This window comes from Anticarsia gemmatalis, chromosome 2 (genome assembly GCF_050436995.1).
Source record: "Anticarsia gemmatalis isolate Benzon Research Colony breed Stoneville strain chromosome 2, ilAntGemm2 primary, whole genome shotgun sequence".
Classification (NCBI taxonomy): domain Eukaryota; kingdom Metazoa; phylum Arthropoda; class Insecta; order Lepidoptera; family Erebidae; genus Anticarsia; species Anticarsia gemmatalis.
In genome coordinates, this window is record NC_134746.1 from 3078897 (window position 1) to 3094318 (window position 15422).

General features: G+C 41.7%; 2 protein-coding genes across 16 annotated transcripts in view; both read right to left on the reverse strand.

Annotated features, from left to right (window-relative positions):
* LOC142979547 (FERM, ARHGEF and pleckstrin domain-containing protein 1-like) overlaps positions 1 to 15422 on the reverse strand; it is a 62322-nt gene that overhangs the window by 6764 nt on the left and 40136 nt on the right. For all 15 annotated transcript variants that reach the window (XM_076124572.1, XM_076124540.1, XM_076124642.1 and 12 more), the window contains 2 exons: positions 649 to 855; positions 79 to 172 (listed from right to left, as the gene is read on the reverse strand). In XM_076124572.1, the coding sequence (XP_075980687.1) occupies positions 79 to 172; positions 649 to 855 (301 nt within the window). The remainder of the gene's footprint in view (positions 1 to 78; positions 173 to 648; positions 856 to 15422) is intronic.
* LOC142979504 (uncharacterized) lies at positions 979 to 15191 on the reverse strand. The gene has a single exon (XM_076124442.1). It carries the CDS (start codon positions 15189 to 15191, stop codon positions 4380 to 4382), a length of 10812 nt encoding a protein of 3603 aa, XP_075980557.1. The 3' UTR covers positions 979 to 4379.

A 15422-nucleotide genomic window follows, 5' to 3' on the forward strand; every position in this document is an offset into this window, starting at 1 on the left:
AAGACGATTAGTATAGACTGGCAAATAACGACCTTATGATGTTGGAATAAAAGTCATATTACAATAAATGAAGGTTACCTATTATTGTTCCGCCTCGTGAGTGTATCTCCAGCGTCACTTTCGCCACCACTGAGGACATCCATGCTGTTGACAGACTCCGATACCACTGGTGCTGTAACATACAAACAAATAAACTTAAGATTGTTACCAACCTAAACTTATATTATCCGACTAGTTTATAACCGCCCGCCGGCTTGAAATTACCGGGTGTTTGTATACAGTTACATTCATGAGGAAGGTTTATTACGCGTGTTCATGGTTGTGCTATTACTAGTTTAACAATAACAATACTGTCTTCAGATTACTATTCGGACGTGAACACACCATTCCGTCAAGTAGAGTAGATGCATAGATAAGGAGCAAACCTATCAACATTCTCACATGCCTATTGTAATCTCGACCCTGATCTCCGAATTGAGACAGTAGCGTACTGCCTATTTTAAAGCAACTTACCGCTAACATTACCGTTGACATGCACAGACTTGCTGATGATACTGCGTCACATTTCAACTTACCTAGTACACGAGCTGTTATACACCCACTGATAGGCTTTCCCTACATTTCAAAATACTTTATTTAACGACTTACCGCTAACATTACCGTTGACAGTATCATTATTGTTATCTCCAGTAGGTCTGTTGTCCACGACGTCGTGTCCGTTAGTGAGTGGTTTGTGCACGAGCGGCGTGGAGGCGCACACGGGCTCGCCCGCTGTTCTATCGTACACCGATGTAGGAGACATACAGAGGCTCGCTGATGATACCGTGTTATCTTCCTCCTCGGGTGATGTGTCGTCTGTGTAAATAAGATTATGTTTTAGATTCTGTTTTGATTAATAAAGGCGATCAGAATGAGACTCGCTTTCGAAACATTTTTGGTAAAACAGTGACAATATTTTTGTTGGTATTTTATTAAGTGAAACTTTTACTGTGAGTCTTATTCTGATCATCTGATTCTGTTTGAATTCTAACAAATATATAAACGACATCAAGAAATCAAAATTGTTTTCTATAAAAATTATAAACATAAAAAATTAAAAAAGTAGTAATAAAAAAATAAAGCGTAGAAAAATAATAATAGTATAAGCATGCAAGGAAGAGGGGGAATCTGTGAACAAATAAAAACAAAAACCTGGAAACAAATTAAAAACCTGTAGATAAACAAAAAAGTGTTAAAAAAATAAAACCTTAAAAAAATAGAACGTCTATTTATCTTATTTTCTATATTTAAAACACTTACATATAAAATCCTGGCAGCTTAAGTCATAGGGTAACAAACATAACGTAAAAAGAACATAACATTAAAAAGTCTATATATTTTTATTTATTTATTGTTTAACTATCCCCGTGCGAGGCGGGGCAGTGTCGTGTATTGCAGGGACACAGTACACTTACACTCACATATAAATTCAAAAAGGAAGTAACGTTTCAATAATCGAAACAATATTTTTTAATTACGTGACGATAATATTGTCCGATTCATACGGTACGGCTTTTAGGAACGAATTTATTCACGTCACGAGGAATTATGATAAGTCTAGTTATTTTAACTTATTTTGAAAAGGCAATAATTGGATAAGATACTTGTTTGTCATATATTTTATGTACTAGATTATCTCGAATCTATATTGTAAGTTTCATTTACACTAGAAGCTTTAAAGACTAATGCTGCTGTGTTGATAATTGATACTGTTACTAACAACTTTTATTATAGAGAGTTTGTTCTTCGCTTCTAATGTGAACGAAACTTCTATCTATTGGGTCGCCGTAACCGTATAAAACGGACGTTCAAACGTAAACAATTCAATGAAATCGTAACATTACAGTCTATTCGGATTGTACACTCTCAATCGAAAAGTCGAAATACTTATTTACTAAGATTTTTTTTATATCGTACCGACAGTTATTGCGCTAACTAGGGAGGCCCGCGCGACCTCTTACTCGCTAATAGTCTAAAATTGCTTCGTGCACACACGACCGATTGAATCCATTCAATTATAATTGAACACTATTTAGCGCAGGGTTTATACGATTATTATTTAAATATATCTTCTAATATGCAAGTAAATGAAATATTATTGAAGTGCGTTTCTCGTTCAGTCATCTGTTTGGTCAGAAAATACTATTGTTCAATAGAACTTTGTATTTTGTATTTATTTACTTGCATATCAGTATAACATATTATAAACACTGCAAAGTATATTTATAGTGATGTTTTAAAAAGTGTAGGATATCGACGCAAACGATATTATAACAACATATTTTCTATAAAACATTTGTTTTCTCAAAGAATAACATAATAATAATTCATTTAATACAAATCATTTTGCGCTTTCAAAGCAGCTTTAGTCTCCTAACAAAAGGTAAAAATATTTTTATAAGTCTTTAATTTGTAAAATAATTTGAAATCTTCGCTAATTTTAATAAATAATCCTGTATATTTTTGAAACAATTACAAAGAAAATTATATTTTCTTGAAGATTACAATACATTTGATATTCCCACTCAATAAGTTTCACATGCAATTCGACTGACTTAACTAATTCTAAGTTCACGAAAAAGTCGCGTCTCCTCTACACCAACACACAATTCGTCTATTTGTTTCGATAATTTATTCCTATCTAATTAGAAATCAACCGTTTATATTTAATGTGTTATGTTATAAGAAGAAATATGGTTCAAAATAAAATTGACGACGACAGAGGTTCTCAATCTCGGTAGTGTTCTAAGATTAACGATTAACTGTCGAATTGAGACCCGATGTCTTATTGTAATACGTGTACAAGTCGCGAATCGCTGAAAAATATTAAAACGCCACAGTATAAACAAACATTATTGAAGTAAACCTTACATTCAGGGAGTCTACATAACCGGTAGTACAATCATCTCTATATTATCAATATATCCCTCATTTCCATCGTTAAATCCCTTGGTATGTGATTTATTGCAAAATATATAATAATATTAACTATATATTAATATAATATACTATAAATTAATAGATCTACTTTAAATATTACGCTAACAGAAATTTTGCTAGAAGCGAAAATAGTCGATGCAAGTTTGCATATTTGCATTAGAAATGTCACGTCACTATGACCGGATATATTTCTATAAACAATTATATTTAGTACAGTTATATGCAAAAGTGAGAAGTTTAAATTATATAGTGTGTCTTAAATGATGAATTCTACAATATTATTAGAGTTTATAGAAAATTAATTAAAATGAAGAAGTATGTGTACGAATTTTCTAAACTTATTACAAATAGTCCTGTTCTCAAATCTGCACAATACTGTACCACAAAAACAATTAAAATAAATACGAAACAATTTATCCAATCATTAATTTCGATGATTGTTAATATTAACAACGCTATTTATTCACACACACACACATACGACACATATATTCTCGTATCTATGTCAACTATAACATATTAAGATTTTCAAAATTCATTATTAAAAAAGTTACAATAAATTATTATAATAAAGTGTCGGAAAAAATTGAGCAGATTTGGCACGAATACAGATCCCATGTTGAATTGTAAACTAGCGTAAATACGGATGAGAGTAAATAAACAACAGTTCGGTTAACTTATACACGACGAACAAATGATAACGTGCTATGTGCGATAAACAATACATTATTATCGTTTGAGCAGTAAACGCTTAAACAAAACAACTAAGATCTTGGATCTCACCACACAAAGTAAATCACAGCCTTTACAATAATACTATTTTTCAGGATATTTTTTATCAACGAATATAACGTTTTATAAAGGTTGAAAACACTAAAATATTCAACTAGAAGAAAGTTGGCACTACGTTCTTATTATACCTGTATTGCGTTTCCTTGAAGCTTTAGCTCTAGGGCCTAAACGAACTAACATAACGAGTATTAGGGACAGGTTTATAATTGAGTTATCGTTATATTGATCAATATTTCGTGAGTAAGACGTCTGAAAATGTATAATTTGGATCAATACACATATAACTACACCTAAATACTTAACAAGCTATAGGTATGTCCGCGTACACACGATAGTCGAAAGGGTCGCGCTATCCGGGAATTGGCACTAGATATTTTAAGTCATTATTTTGCTAAATATTCAAAGTGACAATGTAAATATTCAATATAATGAGTACCCTAATATCAAATATCAATATAACAATAATTGCATTAATTAGAATTCAAATTTGGAAACGACGATCGGCCGGCACGCTCTCACGCCACACACGTAACGTTCAGCCGACGAGACGAAGGGTGACAACGACCAAACTAAATGTAATAATAAATTGCACCTCGACTAACATCTACTTAATCGTTTTCGTCATCAGAGCAAAGAGGTGGGGGCAGCGTGGATACGTCGAACTTTTGCTCAGGACTGTCGCTAGAAGCTTGCGAGTCGACGTAGTGACTAGAATAGAACCTCTCTACATTATTCAGACTGAATCGTTGGTCCAGATCACGAGCATAGTGATCCTGATTGACGTCCCTACCCTCGTCGAGGTCGTGTTCATACTGCGGGTAACACTCTTGTGTTTGGAACATGTCAACCTCCTCGTAATGTTCCGGGTAGGGACTGCCACGGTACTCCTCGTATTCATCCTTATCTTGCGGTAGCTCTGTGTCAGAGTAAGCAACGGATTCACCGCGCTCGAACAAGTAACTGCCCGACTTGGGCATTTTGGGAGCCCGCTTTATAGTATCAATAGGATAAGCGTAATCATCCGAATCATCTCTATCGCTTTGTTCGTCATAGAAGCCTCTCTGCTGGTGCTGACCAGACGGCTCGCCGAGCGCGTCCTCAGATTGACGATAGCTTGTAGTAGATTTAGATCTCTTTAGAGATGACTGACGACTGCTCTTATTGGAATAAGAGACACGAGGAGGGCTGTCCTCAGACACGTAAGGCGGTTCCTGTGAATCAAGATATGGATGACGTAAGCGACCTAGTCTATCGAAACGTGGGAAACCCATTTCGTCCTCATCGGCGGAAGAGCCGAACCCTTGGAATTGCATTGGAGCAATGTTGATTGGAAATTGTTGTGCCTCATAGTTAGCACTCTTGTACTTTGCGTACTCGTCTTGTCCCTCATCCTCGGAGTAACTAGCTTCCTGGATATCATAATTCTTTGAGTCGCCTTTAGACATTTCTGATGAACCTGATTCTACTTCGGGAAGATAACTATCGGAACATTCGGAGCTCTCCATGCGACGCAATGTTTCTTCAACGGCCAGGTATTGTCCACAAAGCTTATCGCTTTCGGAAGAATATTGACTTTTAGTAGAATCTTCTTCAAGCACATCTTGTATTCGTTCTTGTCGTTTGCGAGCGCTTGTCACTTGTTTCTTGCGTCTGAACGTCTTCATACGTTCCCGCGGATCTCGAATAACATCTAGCGAGCTATCGGTGTCATTACCACTCGGAGGGCTCTTCAAAGAAATATTACGAACTAAAATAGATTTCTTAACTGGTGCTTTCAATGGCTGTATCGGTGGAGATTCTGAGCTAAGACTACTAGAGTAATAAGGCGAGCATCGCGACAATGGAGTTTTGCCTGAACGCTCAGCAGACTTTTTCTCAGACAGTTCTCTGTGTACCGAAGGTATCTCAGGAACAGCGATGATAGGCAAATCAGAAGAAGCGAGATAATGTTCGTGGAAAGACCAGCTTTTCGGCTTACTACGATATTGCTGAGAAGTCTTGTACTCTTTGATTTGATTCTTGGAAAGTGTTTTATCGTCATAGCTAGCGTGTTTAGCCAGCGGTTTATAGTCAGATCGTATGAATTTGCTGCCACTGGCCTCTTCACGAATAATGTTGGAGAACTCTTGACTCTGATATCGTTCACTGTGCTTTTCTTCCTGGCTATAAAGTTGAGATGGCATATCTATGTCCAACTCTGGCTGAGGGCTAACAAAGTATGGCTTAAAGCCGCTATCTTCGCTTTGACAGCGCATTGTTGGCTTGGAGTATCTGTGCGTTTGCTCTTCGTAACTCAAGCTCTTTGGTGGAGCTTTTTGATAGCGGTCGTGGTGGAACCCCTGTGGTTGAAAACCTTGGTCGAATCTCAGCACTCCATTAGCATTTTTTTGTAAGCTACTCAAAGAGCTAGAGCTTGACTTGTCAGATTTGTCACTGTAGCTGATAGAAGAAGATTTATCTGTCTTGCCGTAAGACGCAGTCAGTCTCAAAACAGGTTCTTTGGTTTCCTCAACCTCTGGAGGAGGTGAGGACACTGTAGTAATAACTATTTCTGTATCAGGTTTATCTTCGATCTCAGGTTCATTGACCACAGTAGCATCAGACTTTGTATTGTCTGCCTCTTGTTGATCTTCGCGAGCAGTAGCTACCAACGTGTGACTGGTACTCGCCGACCAATCAGAGATAGACTGAGCAAGAGTCAAAGTACTGTCACTCTTTGTACCCGAACTACTATCGATACCTTTCCTTGAAATCGTAGTCTCCGAACTACACAGTTTATCGTACTTTATATTATCAGAACTTTTATCCAAACTGCTGCTTTTAGAACTCATCTCAGCTTGTGAGCTCATTTTAGGTTTGTGATCGGATTTCTTACTTGCTTGAGATGAAGAGTACACTTTCGTAGATGCCTTTTCGGATTTGTCGCTTTTGTTAGCGGAGACGGCGGAAATACTTTCGGAAGCCGATAGATTTGCGTACTGGCGAACAGTGTTGGTACCGGTTGACCATTCAGAGATGCTGAGACAAATCGACGTGTCTTCGGAATGAGAACTGTGGGTGCATTTCTTTTGAGGCAGTCCGATTTTCACGGTGCCATCTAAATCAGTTCCAAAAGAACTAGTTTCTTCCTCTGAATGACTGCTGTGACTACATCGTTTACAAGTGCCTGAGCTGCCAGTACTCAACTTAGCTACAGCACGAACTGTGTCTTCCGCATTTGTTTGCGAAAGAAGATCGTCAATCGAAGTATCAGAATTATTCGATCCGAAAGAATATTTTTGTGTGCCTAATTGAGAAAAGCCTTTGTCAAAATCAGGTGAGAGAGATTTACTATCAGCGCCGAATACGTCATCAGCATACAAGTGATCATCTTCAAATATTGGGCTATGGTTTGTGGGAGATTTCTGAGGCTGACTTATAATCACTTTGTCGTCTAAGTTGCTTTTAATGTTGAATGATTTGTGTTCAGAACGTGAGCAACAGGAGCCCACATCACCCATGAGACAAGTGGCCTTGCTGATCGTACCACTAAGACAAGACTTATCATAATTGGGCACTACGCTTTTGTGGCAAGTATATTCATCGTGTTTCTCCAAAGGTTCTACCATATATCCAGACTGATCGTAGGGAATTACTTTGGGACTCTTAGGCGAGTTTTCTTCGCTAAACTCAGCCGATTTCTCCGACTTTGACTCTGGTATATCTTTCTCTAATTCTTCGTCGTTATTCAAAGTATCGCTATCGTCGTCTGATCCCGCAAGCTGGTCCTTTGAACTCTCCGATTGCAATGTTACTTTTGTAGGTTGTTCTGGTTCGTTACTCATGTAGTAAATATGCACTTTTTCTATGATCGGAGTCTCTAATAGACTAGATGGCAGTGATGGCCATTGGTCAAAATCACTAGATTCCTTTCTACCGATCTCTTCTATACTACCAGGTTTGCCAACTGCTTGTGGCGGCAACTCCGGCAATGGCCAATCCTCAGATTCCTGACTCTCACTAGCAGATGATTGCTTTGACGGCGCTTTAGGTGCTTGTTTCTTTGGCCTAGAGGGACTGTCTGTACTTTTCTTTTGATCATCATCTATCATTTTACCAGCTTTTTCTAACTTCTTAGATTCATACATTTCGCTTATTTTAGTCTGATCTATTGGTATGTCAGGCATTTCGGCTGACGTACGTCTATCTGTGTCTGATATGTAAGCGACGTTGGCGTTGCTAGGCGGGTCAGAGCTGAGACTAGCTTGATGATCGCTGGAATTGAGAGATTCTTCATTAATGCTCTCAGAGCGAGAGCAAGCTTTAGTGGAGTCTTCATCAGCACTAGTCTTCTCTGAGGCAGTGCTACGTTCTGATATGCGCGATAATGTACGACCGAATGTTTGGCCGTAGCCGATAACAACGTCATTAGTGTTGCTAGACGATGTGGCTGGATACAAGAAATTAACAGGAAAGTCGTTAAGATCGTCAGTGAAATCAGCGTCAGTCGAATCTTTAGACGTATTTGCCGAAAGCGGAGGATTCTTCGAGAATGTTTGGAAGTCATCCAACATTCTTTGGTTATTGTATTCAAAAACATCTTTATTGATGGCCAGGCTTTCGTATCCTTCATGATCTTGGGGAATCCAAGCTTCTTCAATACTTGTGCTGTTCTCACTACCAGAAGCGCCAAAGAACGGACGCCATGTTGGCTTGAGTTCTTCACCACGGCGGTAAGCTTCACCGAGGGAGCCAGACGTAGATTCAGTTGTCTCGAAAGATCCTCTCGACTCAACGCTAAGCGAGCCTCTAGAATCCATACTGGACTTCGAAGAACTCTTCTGATCATCAAGTCGTCGTCTCCTAGAAGACGAATCGTCAACACTAAGCGACCCTTTAGAAGGCGTAGTCGTTGTAGTAGTATCTACGCTAGATTTAGACGAACTCTTTTGATCTTCTTTGAGAGCACGTTTCTTCAAACGTAGCTCTCGTTCAAATGATGACGTAATCACGTTGCCATCGTCGTCAAAGTCAATAGTCGTGTTTTGGTCCTCTTGTGATATCGTTATAGCTATTTTGGTCTTTTTAACAGTCGAATGTAAGTCTTTTGCTGCTTCAGACGTTTTGGAAGCCGCTGACTGGCTTGATTCAGACTCTTCTATAACGGCTTTGCCTATTTTATCTAGACCACTCTTTCTTACATTTGGTCGTGATAGTTGCTCCACAGTCTTGTCAATACTTTCGGAACTCGATTCTGAATCAGATGGAGCTTTCTGAGAGTCCACTTGTCCTTGTTTCTCTAAAGTCGGTGTAGGAGATTTCCTTGCTCCATACTTAGATGGGCTCCTAGGACTTTCTATGCGCGTAATTTCAGGTATCGGCGAAGGCGATTTAGAATTCGACTTCGAATGTTCACTCGACAACGTATGCTGTGAAAGCAGATGTTCTTCACCGTACTCCATTGCTTGCTTGAGCTCTTCCAAACACTCCCGATCTTTCTTGTTAAGCTTTTCGATATCCTGCGAGATGCCCAGAGGCCTAGCGATAGAACAACTGACACTGGACTCATCATCAATAGAACTGCCTTTGATAGCACTAGACGGACTAACATCCTTCTCGATACTAGTCCAGGAAGTCGACTCAGAGCTTCGAGAACGTTCGGCGCTTAATTTTAGAAGCTCACTGCGTCTAGACTTAGCTGTTAATAACGTCCTTTGATCAGTTTTTGCCTCAGTAGGAGATTTATCACTGCCCGAACTGCCAGTATGTTCGCCCTCGGACTTATTCGACTTCGAAGTACTCGAGTCAATGAATGGAATACTTTCTATAGTAGGACTGTTTTCTTGCGGCGGAGTAACGATAATCTTATTCTTATTAGTCCATTTTCGTGATAAATCAATAGATCTAGGAGGGTCTCGAGGAACTTTTGACTCAGTCTCAGTGTCAGACATTACTTGTGACATCGACTCCTGTTTTAAGAACTCTACTAGACTTGCTGATGATTCGTCAAACGTGCCTTGAGGGTCTAAAGTTCGTCTGCCTTTAGTTCTGCTACTGGCATCGGAAAGTGGTAACTCCGTGCCCATAGTTGTTTCTTCGTAATCAACTGTAACCCATGAATCAGAATCACCGCTCTTTCCACGGGGTATTTTTGTCTTTTTCGAAGCTTGGTCTTGATCTGAAGAGCTATCTGCGTCAATGTATGGTAGAGAAAGTCCAAGCATATGACTTTCATCAGACGCTTTCAACTCACTCACTTCGGTCAACGATTCCTCTTCGCTGGTCAAACGAGATACTTCGGCTTTACGATCTGAAGATGATGAAACAAGATCGTGTATATCTTGATTACTTCTACTTTCTTGAAGCTCAGTCTGCCTTTGCTTGTTGTAAATGTCCATCTTACGACGTTCCATTATGACTGTCTGTGTGTCGTTCTCAATTACTGTGTGTTGGGAGCTGGTCATCCATTCTATGGACGAATCGTCTTCCCTCTCCCTATAGCTATTTGATGGTGATGTATCTTTGGTTTCCTTAAATTCTGGTTCTTTCGGTGTCAACTCCGGTTCTTCAACCACAGTCGGATGTACTTCCACTTTGACTACTTCTTGTTTGAAATGTTTATCACTCTCTGGAGGCAGCATAGAAGCTGGTGTCACGTAATTCCTGTCCAAACTCTTTGATTTGGCTTTCGAATCTAAATGTATGTCTGCTTTTCTATCAAGACTCTTAGATTTGGCACTGGGACTTATCTTTTGATACACAACTTTACCCTCAATTTGCTGTTTTATTTCTTGTTTCTTAGACAAAGTCTTAGGTGATTTCTGTAAAGCCGCAAGGTCATCGAACTTGTCTTCTAAAGATTGACTGGATTTATCATCCATACTCTTATTCATTTTGCTTGGAGTTTTAGGAGACTTTTGGTCTTCGAAACTGCGACTTATCTTTCCGCCTAACTTGTTGTCTAATTTCTTAGGTGATTTAGCTATAAAGACATGATCTTCAGCTTTGCTATTGATCTTAGTTTCTATGATGATTTTGTCTCCTTCTGTTTTCACTAATATTTTATCTTCTGGCGGCGGGAATGGCGGCATTGTATCTTTCACAGGACTGATCAATGTTTTAGTTTGTTTTAACGCAGCTTCGAATAACATCTGCTGTTTCTCTTTGCGCTTAGCAATCTCTGTATCACTGTCTTCTTGAGATTTCGTTCTTTCCTTACTTCCTCCGCGTTTAACTTCCATCTTCTCCAAAGATTTAGACTTTTCTTTAGCAATCTTCTTTGCATTTTGTTCTAACTCTTGACTCTTAGCACGAGCCATGTCAAGCGGTGGCACTGTGAGAAAATCTGGCCGCTCTTTCAGCGAAGAAGGCAAAGATTTCTGTGTCTGTAATGCTTTTACTTTAGTTGCATTGGTATCTAAAGAGCCACCTTTGTTCAATTTACTAGTAATCTTCTGTTTCTCATCAGGCTTAGCCTTTAGAGTCAATTTCTTCTTCTCTTTACGTTTGATCCTTTCAATATCCGGTACTATTTGATCTTCACTCAAATCTGACAGTTTTCTAATACTACCTCGTGGAGAATTCAGTGACGAAGTAGGAGACCTTGAAGGCGATTTAGAGATAGGTGACCGCGAAAGAGGTGACCTACTAAGTGGCGAACGAGACGCTTGAGATTTCAGCTTCGTGAGATCGTACCGGCGTTTGAACGATCGTGGACGCCGTTGTTCTACCAAATTTTCCAACAGAGCTAATTCCTCATTGTCAATCACAACTGATTTCAGTTCCTCTGGTTCCGGACCGCCTTCTTCCTCGACCTCTTCAATTTTATCAATAGTGTCCTTCTTAGGAGGAGTGCCTTTAGACTTGTCGTCTAGCAACGGTTTCTCTTCTAAAATCTCGCCTTCCTCATTGATGTCTTCGACTGTATCATCTTTAGAAGAAAATGCGTTCATAGGTGGCAGTCTATGCAATTGAATAACAGGTGTATCCAAGCTTTTAGCTCTGCGACTAGCTGTAGGCGAATCTTGCGTAGCCTTTTGACGTTGAAGCGAGAACACTGAACCTTCCGAAAGATTCAGTCGAGCGTGAGCAAACAATATCGGAGTACCGCCAGTCTTACGTAGCATTGGAGATATCAACTCATCTCTCAAACTCTTCTTTATGTCGAGTCTTATTCCTTCCTTCTTTTCTTCCTTAATCTCACTCTGTTCTTCAGACTGTGTACGTACACCCGTCACTTTAGCTATCTCCAAATCAGCTAGATGTTCATCATCTGATTTCAGAAATTCAGTACTTTCTAATATCGGTGAAGGTATGTTCTCATTGTACTCCCAAGTACCGGTGTCTTGTGTTCCTTCTGGCACTTTCATAGCGATATCATCTTCAGAGCTAGGAATAGATATGGAACGTTCTGAGATCCGACGTAACTCTGTTGCGTTACCACTGATACTGTCAACAAGAACTTGTGGATTATATTTTGCTTCAAGTTCAGCCAGTTTCCTACACTGAGGAGGTGATCCTTCGATTTCAGTAGAACTCATAGTTTGTCCTCTATGCCACGCTCCAGAAGTAATCTTATCATACTCCAGTTGAAGAATAGGTTCGAGATCTTTACGAGACTGCGGCGGTGAGAATTCAAGTTTCGGTGCCGCTTCCGTAGTACCGAACACATCATCAGAATCCACGCTTTCATCGTCGGAAGAAAACGAAGTAATACGAATCTTATTATTGCTTTTCCCTTTGATCTTACTGCTCGGGCCTTTCTTCCCAGTGCCTCTAGTTTTCTGTCCCCTCTTTGGCGGTAGTTTTTCAGACTTTGATTTAATATCCGCTCGCAATTTCTCCGCGGCTGACATTGGTTTGGGATCTCTGCATATAGGCGGTTGCTGCACATTACGCCCATTTATAGCGAACTTGATGTCATGTGGGTACATAGGCTCCTGCCTTATACTGTCGGTCTTGGAACTAGTTGCTGAGTCACTCTCGATCTGACTCAACTTAGAGTTCAACGTTTCAAGCAAGATAGGATCTAAGTTCTTAGTAATATCTCTTTTGGGACTTGGTAAGTGTTGTAACTGACCAGTCTTGTCGACCTCCAAAGTAACTGGATCCACTTTAGACAGATCAATGTTTTGCGTGAACAGAAAGTCGCGATTTTCAACTTCTAAGAATTTAGAAGTGTGCTCCACTTGTATGCTATTTCGTGGTGATTTTGGCGACTTAGGTGATTTCGGTGATTTAGGTGATTTCGGTGACTTAGGGGACTTAGGCGACTTTGGTGATTTAGGAGATTTCGGTGATCGAGGAGACTTGGGATGATCATGGTACTTGCACCTAGGATGTGCACTGACAACGTGCCGACCGTTCTGTGGCGGCATCATTACGATGTCCGGAGGCGGTCTTTGATCGTCTAGAGGCGAAGGAGCAGTCCCATTCATAACATGTCTCTTATGTAACACATAAGGAATATCATACCCATCATCGACTACCTTCTTATTATCAACGAAACCGGCTTTAAACGCGTCGAACTCTTTGAAATAGTTCTTGGGCAAGTCGAACGGAGGTCGAACGTGATCGGGATGTCTCGAAGGCAACTCGAAGTGAGATCGCTTGGTAGCTATGGGAGGAGCGCTAGGTATTTGCCTGAATATGTAGTCTTCATCACTGGACTCGGCTGGAGTCAAGTCTATGGACTTCTGATGCATCAACACGTGTCTTCGAGAATTAACACTACTGAACCGGGGCCTATTAGCCAAGCTATTAGGATCACTCTTAGTACGTTCAACAGTGGGATGTGTGTAAGGAACATTGTTATCAGCTAGACGACTGCTCGAACTCGTCTCAAGAATAAGCTTAGGATTGTATTCGTCAAAGTGAGTTTTAGCCATCAGTTCTTCCTTCAAATTTTCTTTGCGGATAATGTGAGTGTGAACGTGGCCTCGTTTATCGAATTCTGATTGTAGAATTGAAACTGTGCCGGATTGTATCGCGGCGGCTTTAGCTTTGTTCTTTGCGTATTCAATACTATCCATGGCAGGCAGAATTCTCACATTGACGTCAGACTCATTAGATGATTCCTTTACGAGGTGCGATGGTGGAGCATTCTCCTTACTAATAGATCGCGTCAACGACTCAATCTTCTCTTTATCGAAACTGAACACAGTATCAGAGGACCGACGTCGCTGATAACTATGTATCTTCGCAGCCCTACTGCTATCAATTTCTGTATCAAGACCAACTATCTTCTCCGGCCAAATGTGAGTCGTTTGAGGATGAAGGTCTTCCTCCTCTGTTGATAACTCGTCACATTTTTTCGGAGGACTCAAGTCTGAGAACTGGCCGTATTGATCCAACTCCACGTTTTGTAAACTAGCAGAGTGCATAGGACTCGGCTCTTTATGGTGCTTACTGTTACTGGGGAAGGTCGAGTACGGAGTTGAAATGTGATAGTAATTGGGAGAGTTAGCTAAGTTAGCGATCAAGTCTTCATGAGACTTATCGAATAGCGTCTTCTCCCGGTACTCGGGCTTCTCCATACCGATGAAGGTAGATTGTGTATCGAAAAAGTCTTTGCCCGAATCTGGACTAGATGAAGGTGAAATGGGTTCGAATGGATCAATGTAAGCGTTCTGTATGCTAGTGATACTACGTCGCCTCATGCTGATCTCGTCAGGCTCGTACAAGTTCTTTTTACAGTCATAGTAATCGGACTTTGAATCCTGGCTAGAGGTTCGCGACCCAGACCTATCGGAGCTCTTGCTCTTCAGCGTCTCCCGGGACTTCTTACTGTCCGTGTGGTAGACACTGTCGCGGGACTTCTTGCTAGACTCGGCGCTACTCTTAGAGTGCTTAGAGTCGTAAAGATCGCTCTTAGATTCCTGACTAGAGGTGCGCGAGCCGAGGGCACGCTTGATCTCTTTATAGAAGTTGCCATCCGAACGGACCGAAAGTTTCTCGCGCGGCAAAACACGAGGATCGTCGACGAGGAACGGATCGAGCGGAATATCGTTATCGCTACGATAACGCGCGACCGGTTCCCCTAGATCGAGATGCTCGCGGTCGTCGCTCTCGGACAGATGCGACAGAGATCGGTCGTCGTCGGACGGCAGGTCGTTGCCCGAGTCCAGGGAGCACGAGCGCGTGTCGACGCGGCCCTGCGGCACGACGCGGGCGTAGCGGCGCTCCGACTCGTCGTCCGAGCGCTCGATGAGCTCGTAGCTGTCGTGCGAGATGTCGTCCTGCGAGCCCGTGCGCGCGAAGGGCACGTCGAGGCGCGGCTCGCCCACGGCGCCCGGGAACGACGACGAGTAGGCGCGGCCCAGCATGGCGCGCGCCGACTCCACGGAGCCGCGCTCGCCGAACACGAAGGCGCGGGTGCGCGCCTCGTCGTAGCGCGACACGGGCGAGTCCAGGCGCGCCAGCGCGTCCAGCGACGCCAGCATGGAGCGCGTGTCGCGGCGGCGCTTGGCGCGCCCGGCCGAGTCGAAGCTGTAGTCGCGCAGGTTGCGGCACGACGCGCTGCGGCGCCACGGCAGGCGCGCGCGCGGCTCGCGCTCGGCGCGCTCGTCGTCCGTCTCCTCGACGGGCAGCGAGCCGCCGGAGCGCGACGAGCGCGTGGACGGGCACGCCGAGTAGATGTTGCTCTGCGACAGCTCGTACTCGAGCCGCTCGGA